The sequence below is a fragment of the Aedes aegypti genome, chromosome 2 (genome assembly GCF_002204515.2).
Source record: "Aedes aegypti strain LVP_AGWG chromosome 2, AaegL5.0 Primary Assembly, whole genome shotgun sequence".
NCBI lineage: Eukaryota > Metazoa > Arthropoda > Insecta > Diptera > Culicidae > Aedes > Aedes aegypti.
The window spans coordinates 153,653,772-153,666,254 of record NC_035108.1 but is presented as its reverse complement, the minus strand read 5'-3'; the positions used below and the strand labels follow the sequence as shown (position 1 = coordinate 153,666,254).

The window sequence follows — 12,483 nt, the reverse complement described above, 5'->3', positions numbered from 1 at the left end:
GACTTATATCGGCAACCAAATTTCAAAGGCCAAATACACAGTATTTTTCTATCAAAACACACCAATGAAAACATTCAGATGAATCTTTTTTCGGTCAGCTTTCCGCCGATGAGATTTCAGAGACTGAACAAACAATATCGACAGAGATATGATCAATTCAAATGAACACGCATTAAAATGCGACTAATTTGGAGCTGCCGAACAGATTCAACTACAGTTCTGATGGGAAAGCTGTCGAAGAGAATTAGGCTGTCAACAATAGTCACACTGACAAGAAATGTTAGAAGCGTTGTAAAAAAGGTTTCCAAAAAGCATTTAACAAGTCTGTCGGTGTCAATTGATAAACGATTGAGCAGTGCATACATGTAAACAGACACACACGTAGTTTGGCTGCTGTTGTTCGAGGAAATCACAAAAGAAGCACATCATCGGCTTCGACTGCCGAGAATACGTAAATTCCCCTATACATCAATGATGCAATCAAATATACATTAAACTATTAACTCAATGTATTCATTAGCTATTTCGACTCAAATTGTAAAATTTCAAACCAAATCGCTTATATTGTACGCTGCTTTCCGCACCTTTGCATGACCAATTTGATCAGCACAAATCCCATGAACATATTGTAGCTCCGGAACAACAAAACGCAATCATCTAAACCGTTTCATTCTTTCTCATTGCAGGTTCTTTGACTGTGAATATTAGTGTACTGTTGTTAAGCTTAGCATCGCCAGATGAGTCTAGTTTAGTAAGTAACGTCAAATCTGTAACACAAGGGACACTACAGTTACATTTGCGTGACACAAACAAAAACATTTCAGCCCTGTTCATCCTCTTCCGTGTTATCAACTTGTGAATCCTACAATTAGCATCCTCCATAATTAGCATTATTGCCCATGAGGGATAATTGCACCGTGGCATTTCTCGTTGGGAAGGTTTTTGTGCATGAGTGTACCTTAGTAATAATAGGGAAAAAAAGGTTTAAGGTCACGCGCAGATAATCTTTTCTCAGGTTAATTGGCAGTAGTGCTACTTTGAAACATGTTGATGATCATTAGGTTTGATTCTTCCAACAGATGGAAAAAAATCGATTATCCGATCAGATGAACCAAACTGTTGTAATTTTTATTCATTTCTCGCGGTTTCGAGGTGGAAAAACTCAATAAAATACAGTATTTTTGCTAAAAAAAAAAACGTTTGTTTTGATTCAAACATTTCTTCAAAATTTATTCTTTCTTAATAGCTTCAGAGTTGCAACAGAATTGGATAAACTATGGAAAATTCAAAAACCCAATTGGTACAATAACATGTCAGAAATCAGAAAAAATAAATCTGTCTGAAAATTTAATTTAATTTTTTTTTACGGTAATTTCATTTTTATTCAACTAAGAAAGACACATTATGCATATGGTTTTTTTGTGCGTAAAGAAAAAATAGACAAGAATTTTACCTCCCGGCATTTCCTTTTAGCAAACCGAACTCTTATTGGGAATAAAAACATTCGACATTATTTTCACTGCCATAACATTTATTTCTGACAGTAAAAAATGATTCTCCAAAAGCTAGAAATCTTTGTTTTGCAGCTACCGCATGATCCCTGAGGAGGGTCTGATAATACGAGACCTGTTTAACAAATAAAAACTTTTATCGTGCCGTATACGTTCCGTCGAACACTGGGATTAATGATTTTTAAACTTCTTAAAAACAGGAAAAGTTTACCTCCTTCCCTCTTTTTCTGAAAGCCATGAACAGTGAATCAGTAAAAAATGCTTCCTTGAGCTTTTTTGATAGTAGACATTTGAGGGGTTTCTTCTACCGTCATCCTTGCTGCTAATATCATTGGGAAGGAAGTGAATCAACAGATTAAGTTGTTCCTGAAATGACCGGGAAAGGATTTCCGAACTTCAAGTGATAAAGAAAATAGCCCACGTTCTTGGCAACAAAATGATTTGAACGCTGACAACGTAAAGTTTTAACCCACCAACATTGAACTTCTCTTTTATTCGTAGGATAGATTCGAAAACTTTATCTGCCGTGTAGTGCTTGAACGCAATGAGAGAAATAATGGTTTCACTTTACATTTAATCAACACGGATGACAAATATGATAAAACAACCATTTGTAATCCAAATAGTTTTATATTACCACATATCACAATTCAAAAAAGGTAATCATTTTACACTTGAAATCGAATTATAATGACCCAATTATGGGTTTTGCCACACACCCAGCAATGACGAGTAAATCACCTTTACCGTTGCCATATAAATCTCAACCTCGAATACATTCACATAAAACAAACCTCATTACTTACCTCCACTCCTGACAAACTAGAAACACTAAAACAAACCACAAACCCCCGCCACGGTGACACAGCTGAAATGATTGTCTGCTTTTTAATCCCCAATGTTTTATTTCCTCTTGTATTTTACTCTCTCCTGCAATCTACAAATCAAACTGGATCGCTGGTAATAAAAAAACCGAACAGAAATACGAAGTTGAATTTTTACTTCAACAACAGTGGTACGACCCGCGGTTACGGTATGCAAATCAATCATCGTATGAATATTTAAACGCAATCCATCACCACGAGGATATCTGGATACCGGATACGTACTTCATCATGCACGGCGACTTCAAGGACCCGCTGATACCGATGCACTTTGCCCTGCGGATTTACCGCAACGGTACGATCAACTATCTCATGAGGTAAGTTTGAGAGGCGATGTCTTTTTTGTTTTGCCTTTCCGGCGTCTTATTTTCGTCGCATAGCTTTTACCTTTTCAAAGTGTAGAACCTATTCGACTTCTACTGTCGTTTTCTCTCTATGCAATGTCACTCTCCGGTACTCCTCATCGAACCGGTAATTTTATATGCGTATCTGATAAGTACCACTCTCGTTCACATTGTTGTAGTCCCAGTTTCGTGAAATGGCTATCTCATCTAGGTATCCTCAGATACGTTGATTCACTCGAAATTTTCGTCTAGCTGCTAAAAACATATTTTTTCACCTTGCTTTTGTTTTTTTTTGCTCTTACAACAGTCATTATTTGTCCATATAGAAATAATATTGAATTATACAAATCTGTATCCTTTATTTCCAGGCGACACCTCATCCTTTCTTGTCAAGGTAGACTGAACATTTTTCCATTCGATGATCCGCTGTGTTCATTTGCGTTAGAAAGTAGTAAGTATATATTGAGTAGGTAATATTCAAAGGGAAAACATGAGGAATTGATTTTGAAGATTTAAATTCAAACATAAAGGGCCTTCCTTAGCCGAGTGGTTAGAGTCCGCGGCTATAAAGCAAAGCCATGCTGAAGGTGTCTGGGTTCGATTCCCGGTCGGTCCTGCATCTTTTCGTAATGGAAATTTTCTTGACTTCCCTGGGCATAGAGTATCATCGTACTTGCCATACGATACACAAATGCGAAAATGGTAACTTTGGAAGAAAGCTTTCAGTTAATAACTGTGGAAGCGCTCATTGAACACTAAGCTGAGAAGCAGGCTCTGTCCCATTGAAGACGTAATGCCAAAAAGAAGAAGAAGAAGAAGAAGAATTTGAACATAACATACTACCCGAGCAAAGCTTGAGATCATATTGAAAACTAATTTTGATGTTGTGATGTCGTAAATTTCGATAGCTCAGTTTGTTGTCATTTAAATCGTTTTAACGGTTAAAATACCAAACTGAGAGCAGAAAAATGTTCCCATGAAATCAAAACACATCAAGCCGTTTCCATAGGGGACGTTAGCCACAAGGAAGAACGTTTCAAGTAATACTGTTTCATCTAAAATCCGATTTCTCTCGCCGTTCCCTTACGGTACCTATCCATCTAGTATTCATTGCTTTCTTCTCCATGCTCCCTCTTACTTCGAGCAAAATATACCGATATGCCGATAAACAAATTCAAAACATGAAATCAAATTGAAAACTGCTTTTGCTATCATGGACAGCAAATTGAGAATACACTGAGATATACATGTTTTCGTTTGATAACGAAACGAATCGGCGTCAAGATGCTTGTTTTATTTTTATACAGTGAAACCTCCATGAGTCGATATTGAAGGGACCATCGACTCATGGAAATATCGAGTCATGGAACAGCAATCCTTTGGAAAGCTGCTTCTAGGGACCATCATAGTAACCATGAAATTTTGTTTTTAGTATGGTTCCATGAGTCGATATCGAGTCATGGAACATCGACTCAAGGAGGTATCACTGTATTCTCATATTGTTTATGCATGTAGCACAAATAAATTTATAATTTATCAAAATTATAACTTTACCAAAAATTTAAAATGATAGCAGAACGAAAACAAAATATGATATCAAATAAAGTAATGATAAATTGATATCAAATTATGATATTAAATTGATGCTGAAAACATGATATGTTTTCGACATGCTTTCTTTTTGATGTTGGACTTTGCTCGGGTAGCTTTTCTGGTTCAACATCTCTGAGGACCACAGCTGCATTACAATGTTCCTCCAATTATATAAAAGCTGTTTGTCTTCAGTTTCCTAAATGTTCCACGTCTTCGTCTTGCTCCATTTTGTTGATCTACCTAGCTCACGGTGCTCCTTTGCGTTTTATATCCGCTTAATTCAACGCCAACACCATTTTCGTGGCACTGTTGTCCGGCATTCCCACCCATTGTACCCTTCCAGCTTCTACGACTTGCTGGATACTGGGGTCGCCAAAGAGTTGCGTCAGGCCGTGGTTCATACTCCTCCTCCACACGATGTTTTCACATGCATCGCCAGAGATGATCCTTAGCAAACGGCGTTCAAAAGATCTCCCGAACCGATGCTATCCGGGCTGTTTCCGAGGTCGGTCCTGCGACTCCGGTGATGGGAAGCTTCCGGTTCACAGGCGCCCCAACGATCATTTGCCGGTGCTATTTCGCGAATTACTCAGCTAGTCCCAGGCGGTGGACTCAGCCTACTTCGGAGAATGACTTCCGGTTTGCAGGCGCCCCGAAGACGAAACTACGCTACGCCCGCTCTACTCGTTCTAGTACCCGACGGAGGTTCTAGCCTATTCCGATCGCAGCCCGGAGCTCTCTGCTCTTCACACCATCTCCTTTGCAGCGACGACAAAATCTTAGTTATCCCTCTGTCCACCGCATTCCAAGTACTTTCATGCTGGCACATGTTCTGCACAATGTTGTCCGGATCTAGGACGCTTCCGGCTTCTGATTTCGCTTCGTGTATCCCTCAATCTAGGGCAGTCGAATATAACATGCTCCGGGGTCTCTTCGATATTTGGACAGACCGGACAGTGTGGAGAGTCTGCGTGTCCGGATCTGTGCAGATATTTCCAGAAACATCCATGGCGTGATAAAAACTGGATCAGGAAGAAGTTGAGATCTTCGTGTTTTCTGATCGTCCATACCGACACGTGAGCCTGTGTGTCCACCTTCCTTTCTCCGATTTATTCCACTTCTACTGCCACTTGGCTATTGTATCCATTCTGATGGTATTCCTTACATTCTTTGAGTTCCTTTGCTGGTAGCATGCTATATCCTCAACCAGAGTAATGCAGATGGGGATCATTCTGGTGATAACTTACACTGCCTCTGACGATATAGTGCGGTTGTCACTCGCCACCCGTTTAGCCATAAGCCGGAACGTACCTGCCAGCTTCTCTTGGTTACGTTTGGTTCCCCCCGTTTGGTACTGCTCCTTGGTTCTCCAATGTTGGGCATCAGCATCACCTCCGTTTTGTGGTGAACCAACTCCTGCTTGACTCCAGTCATCCACGATTCAATCATGTCTAGCGATTCCGCCGTCAGCATCTCCACCTTCTTCGCAGTCTCACCAGTTTCGCTAGAATGGCGTTGTCTGCGAACCTGACGATCTCGATTCCATTCGACAGTGTCAAGATTCGCACTCCATGGTACATCATATTCCACAGTGTTGGACCATGTATGGAAACCTGTGGAACTCCCGCCTTGGTTGACATCCGTCTCTGGTTTGTGTCGTAAACCGATTGCCTCCCAACTGGCACTGTTGAACGCGTTCTCAACATCTATCGTTACCACTGCGTAGTATCGATTGCCGCTCCTCTTCTGCTTGGACGCTTTGTCCTTACACGGGATGACCGTCCGAATAGCATTTACCATCGAAGACTTTCTACGGAATCCGAACTGCCTTTACGACAATCCGTTCTCGTCTTCCGTGTAGATTGTCAGCCTACCGAGAATGACCTTATCCAGAAGCTTACCAAGAGTATCCAACAAGCATATTGGTCTACATGAAGCAGGATCTCCTGGTGGTTTTCCCGGTTTTGGCAGCAACATCAGCTTCTGCACCTTCCATCTGTCTGGGAAGCAGCCTTCCGCTAGGCACTTATGCAACGCTGTCCTAAATATATCTGGGAACGCCAAGAGTGCTGTTTTTAGCGCTACGTTAGGGATACCATCTGGTCCGGGAGCTTTGTTCAGCTTCAATCCTTTCGCAACCGTTATAAGCTCGGCGTTATCTTCGCCATCATATCTCGATAGGCGTTGCCCCAGGGATTTGCGTTAGCTTCCCGGCACAACTCCTTGTAGCAGTTTGTTTCAATCGTCGCTAGGGTGTTCTATGTGTTTTGGACAGAGCGTTACGCGTATATAATTTGGCCACCTCCATTTAATTTTGCCGTAAATGGCCAAATTATATACGCGTAACGGTCTATCCAAAATACTTTGATCACCCTATTCCCCGTTGTTTACGCTCTTCCATGCTGGTTTCGAATCTAGCTCGTCTTCTAGCTCGTCTTCTAGCTCTTAAGCAGGCTTCACCGATGGTGTTGTGTCTGTCGTTCCACCAGTGGGCAGGACGCCGCAGATTCCTTGGCTCCAATATTCTCGGCATAGTCACACGCTCTCGCCAACTTACTGTTCAGAGCGCTTCGACGAAAAGATTCTTTTCTGAATGTTTCGTCTTCCATCTACGTTCTCCATTTCTCCTCTGCCATACTGAACAGCTTCTCTGGTCAACGCAGTTGTGGATCGCTTGATGGTCACTAGTGTGGGACAAAATTTAGATTCTCGCTCCAGTCCACTTTTTGGATTGCATTTAGGTCCCATAACAACTGTGCAAAATTTCAGCTCGATCGGAGAAACTATATTTTAGCGCCAGCCGTTCAAATTTTGTATGGGATTTACTATGGGAAAACTTACTTTTACAAAGAAAAATCGCTAGAGGTCGCCCATTGTCCTCTATAAAAATTCTGAACATAGACCTCGATAGGTATTTTTACGATGAAGAATATTGCTGAAGACCGCGAAACAATCCAACACTTGTGAAAAAAGTTATTCAATGAAAACCTATTGGCAAGGCGACGTTCATTAACACGTAAAGGAATAACAATAATAACAAAATCGGGCAAAATTTCCGAATAGTCTATGCTTAATAACTTTTTTCACAAGCATCGGATTGCTTCGCGGTCTTCGGCAATGTTGTTCATCCTAGAAAAACCTGTTTAGATCTGAATTCAGAATTTTTATAGAGGACAATGGGCGATTTTTGGCGATTTTTCTTTGTAAAAGTAAGTTTTCCCATAGTAAATCCCATACAAACTTTGAACGGCTGGCGCTAAAATATAGTTTTTCCGATCGAGCTGAAATTTTGCAAGTTGTTATGGGACCTAAATGCAATCCAAAAAGTGGACTGGAGCGAGAATCTAAATTTTTCATATAACCGTGTCCCAGGCTAATGGTCACTGTGCGTGTATTCTTCGCTAGCTGTTGTAATGTTGATCAGCGACGGGCTTCAAAAGGATGGATTCACTTACGTATTTGTCTATAAATTTTGTCTCACAAATTTGATGTAGACGGTACACTTAGTACGGAGGTGAGTTTACCAGATTTCAGGGTCTTACGCAATCCATTGTAAGGACGGCTTCCGGTAATAGTGCGTCTTCAAATTTCTATGCTGCAGTTATCCGCTGTCACTAATGATCCAAGGTAAACGAACTCTTCTTCAACCTCGAAATTATTGCTATTGATTGCCCCAATTCTGCCAATACGAGATCTGTCACACTAGTTTTTTTTCTGTCAGCAGGTTCTTATTCCTCATCGTATTGACCACAATCCAACCTTTTGGGCATTAAGTTCCAGCCAGGTTTGCTGTTCGGCAATAGCCTGGAACATTCTAAGACGAACACAACGTCGTCTGCGAAGCATATGAACAGTCTATATTTATTAAAGACCGTCGCCTTGTCAAAGTCCATTGAGTGTTTTTCAAACAAGTCCGATAACGCACTCTATATCTTCACTTAGTACTGTATGCAGATAGTCTTCCGTGTAGGATGGTATTACCCATTCCTATTGTCGATTAGCCGACCTCGAGAAAAGAAGCGGGTGTTACTTCAGACAGCTTTCGTGGCTTGGCCACGTCACTTAGTGCATTGTTCATTAGTTAAAAATTGATGAATAGTTGATGCATAGCAACTCGATATTCAGGACACATTTGAAGGATCTGCCGCAAATATTTGGCCTGTTGTTTGGCCAATAAATTGATAACTTACCACAAATCTGCTTGCTAGCCGCAAAAGATGGCGAAAAATGATCTGAAGAAGCAATTTGTAGCGGTAAACGTGATTGCACGTGTGACCCCAGTCTGCTGGGTATCAATTATCGTTGACGCCGTCGGGATTTTCTGAGACACAAAATCCTTGCTGATCACGTCTTCCTTCGGAAGGGAAGTAAAGCCCTTGGTTTCGGCCCATATGTATATCCCATGTGTGTGTGGCTGTCTTTCTGGGCGTTGGGATTTGATGGCTTCGATCCTAGACCCAGTCAACGTTAAACAACAACTGGCGCCGAATGGTGCTAGTGGGCCAGAAAAGAAGAAGAAGAAGAAGAATAAGAATAGCTGCGTGTTTACTGCTATGGTTATTTGGGTGCCGTGTCATATACTTGAAAGAATATTTAAAGTTGAACTACAAAAGTTATCCAATAATCAACATTGACATGTGCCTTTTGGTCTATTCTCGAACAAATTTGTGACTCTGGTTATTAAGAGCTTAAACTAGAAAAAATGAAATATGACTGTTTACTTCTAATTATTCAAGCTACCGTAAATGTAACAACATATTTATTTTCCTTTCCCCACAGTATCATACGAACAGTCAGCGATACGGTATGTCTGGAAGAACGACGAGGACACTCTCCGGAAGAGCCCTTCGTTGACGACTCTGAATGCGTACTTGATCCAGAACCAAACAATTACCTGCCCCATTAAAGCCAGCTGGAGAGGTGAGTTAGCTTCCTTTCGTTCCTTGCATTCCCCTTCTGTCTCTACACTATACCAATACTTTCCACAAACTTCTGGAAAATATGTGTATATGCGTCAAGAGATCCCTTTTCTATACTAACAACGATCAAAAAGTTCCACTTTTAGAGCTTTTATTTTCTTACACCCACTCTTTTACCCTCGCTCCCGTATTCCGATCACAATTTCACGATTCAACTCTGTCTAACACATATCTGCTTGACCCGCTTCTAGGGCCATCCTTCCACCCGCCAGAGACAAAAACTGAACTTTTCAACCCATCCCACGCCTTATCCCCTACGATAGTGTTTCGTTAGCTGTTTTACCTATTTTAAAGCTTCTGTTTCTTTATTTTCATTAAGCTTTTTGTTGTAATAATTTAACTTATTTCGTTCGTACAATCATCAAAATGTCTGAACTACATAAACTTGTCATGCGTTAAGCCATGCTAAGGGACGAACATCTTCAGCATTGTTATCGGCTTCATCACGAAAAAAAAACGCTTCCAATGGCCACCAGGAATCAAAACCGAACTCAACTTTCAACATCAACTTATCCACTTTTGTCTATAGAATCATCTCATCTGCCTTCTTCCATTGTTGTACAGATAACCCAACCGGGAGCCAGAAGAAAAAAAAATGTTTCAATGCGGAAAGAAACTTTTTTGCAATTTCTCATCGTAATAGGCTGTTTTCCATCACGCTAATCTGTCATGAAACGGCCTACTTTCCTGCACTGAAGTATACAGTGCGGGAATAGTAATTACCTAACTGAAACCAGTGCTGTAATGATTCATTACGCAACGCTTTCTCATTACGCAACTGTTTTGAGTTGCGTAATGAATCATAACACAACAATTTCTCAGAAATTGTAAAATGATGGTGAATGCATTCCTATATAATTTCTGATACCCTCAAGTGGTCTTCTACGAAATTGCAAAAAATGTTGTACGTAACTCGTTGCAGAACTCGATTTTTACAGCACTCGTCGTAATTATCCTACTCGGCAAGCCTCGTAGGATAAATTTACGACTCGTGCTGTAAAAATCATCTTTCTGCAACTTGTTCCGTAAACTACTATTTCAAGCTTGCACATAGGGTGTTATCCCGGAGTAACAGTCCGGGACGAACAACTTTTCCTAGTTTTTTTTATATTGAGAATATTCAACACTGGTCTGATACATCTTCTCTGGTTCTGTTTTGTTACGGAAGATTTCACAGCTTTCAAACCGGTCTTGTTGCATGTCCATTTTTTTGGTTTGCTTGTACGGGAATGTACAATATAGTTTTACGACAAAAGATTGATCCGCAGATTTCGTACTGTTTGGTGACGTTAAACAATTTTTTGGAAATTGTATATATACGACATGAGACGTACTTAATTTTTCAATTTGCCATATGCATTTCTATAGAGATACAATATCCAAGCGCTAGTGTCATGTGTACGACTTATGATAACACAAACTGAATTTACCTTGCCTTTGGCCTATAATTGGCCTATCGGTGGATCAAATTTTAAAATTTAACGTATTGCAATTTTCAATACCTTTCTCTAGGTAGGAGAAGTCTTATTTAATATCTGAGAATAATACTATGTATGACAAATAAACGAATTCAAAAGTAGCTACTTCTTTTCATTATTCAGCATTTAGCAGTCAGAAAAAAACTGATTAAAAGAAAAATCTTTTGATGATATTTGGATGACCGTTGATGTATCGTTGTTCAGGCCATTTTCTTTTATTCAAACGTTAATCGCTTTATTTCGTTGTTATATAATAAAACAGGAGACAAGAATTAATACAGAGTATGGAATGATGAGCCAGAGTAGTTACCGGGATTCGGCCCGCGATAATTACACAAAATTATAAACGTGAGAAAAAAAACTTATAAACAATCGGAATGACCTACCGGTGATTATAGCTCTTTTCAAGTGCAGTATGGCCCAAAGAATGGATTTAATCGTACAGTATTTCTAGACTGTTTTTCGTTTTGAACATGGTTTACATCTGTCGCTTTTTCCTCACAAAAAAAGATTTAGAAGCATGCCATTTATAATTATGTATCATGCAGACATCAAATTTAATATTTGTGCGACGATGAATTCAAAAGCATTCACGATGGTGTGATATTCTTCACAGGACTTGTCTCGAATATTTTCCTATGCCAAACGATAGAAAAAGTTCATTTTTGGTGGACTGGTTACAAAACATGTTTAAACATAAACTGCTGATTAGGGTACGGCTTATTCGTCTCAGCAACAGAAACTCGTTCGCTCTTGTGAATTCAAATCGTATAACAAGAGAAACCTAAAATTTTGAGTCAAAAATATTAATATTTAGAGGTGCGCAAGTTGAAGGTGAATTTTCAAGTAATAAAATATAACCATCAGTGTAGTCTTCATAACTTCGTTATTTTTAACCAATATTAAAGCTCTCAGTATAATTCTCTATAAAATAAAATTAATTTAAATTTTTTTTAGTATCAAATTGGATGATGCTGGAACATCAAAATTGGTTGGAGAATAATATGGTTATGAAAACTACATTGAACGTCAGATTTCATAACCTTTAAGTCGCTTGCGCCACCCAAAAATCTGAATATTTATAGCTCAAACTACTAGGTTCCCCTTTTTTGTTGATTTGAGCTCGAAAAAGCACATGATTTTTTGGTTTTGTGAGCAATCGCAATTGAAATTTCATTCAAGTTCGTGGCTCTGTCTGATCAGGGATTCCTCCAGGAATTCCACCATTTATTCTTCTAGGAAAGGCTCCAAGAATCCCTCCACGGATGCCTCCAGGAATTGTACCAGGGATTAATTTAAATATTCCACTAAAGTTTCCTTCTGGATTTCTTAAACCAATCCTTCCAGTTGTCGTTGCTGGTATTACCTCAGGAAATCACCCAAAGTTTTCTTCAAGAATTCAAATTCCAAATCCACACAGCAAAAAAATCTTAAATTTATATGGCACGTAAACTTTAACGATTGTTTTGTAAAACGAATAACAACTTAATATTCAACGATAAACAATGTAAACTGCCTCATTGCATTCAGGAATGCTTGCAATCTTGAGTGAAACTGAAACATTTTACGATCTTGCATCCGATGTTTGCTAAAATTGCATGCTTTCTTGCATTGAAGGTGAAATTGCAAACGATAACGTTCGGTTTACACAATTCTTCGCTGAACAATCTGTCAAAAATAATGCTGCATCCATC

General features: G+C 39.6%; 1 protein-coding gene across 27 annotated transcripts in view; it reads left to right on the top strand.

The window, feature by feature from the left end:
• The window catches only part of LOC5579421 (glutamate-gated chloride channel), a 472,520-nt gene that overhangs the window by 329,156 nt on the left and 130,881 nt on the right, over window positions 1–12,483 (top strand). For all 27 annotated transcript variants that reach the window (XM_021842806.1, XM_021842827.1, XM_021842825.1 and 24 more), the window contains 4 exons: window positions 687–751; window positions 2,492–2,712; window positions 3,108–3,190; window positions 9,112–9,252. In XM_021842806.1, the coding sequence (XP_021698498.1) occupies window positions 687–751; window positions 2,492–2,712; window positions 3,108–3,190; window positions 9,112–9,252 (510 nt within the window). The remainder of the gene's footprint in view (window positions 1–686; window positions 752–2,491; window positions 2,713–3,107; window positions 3,191–9,111; window positions 9,253–12,483) is intronic.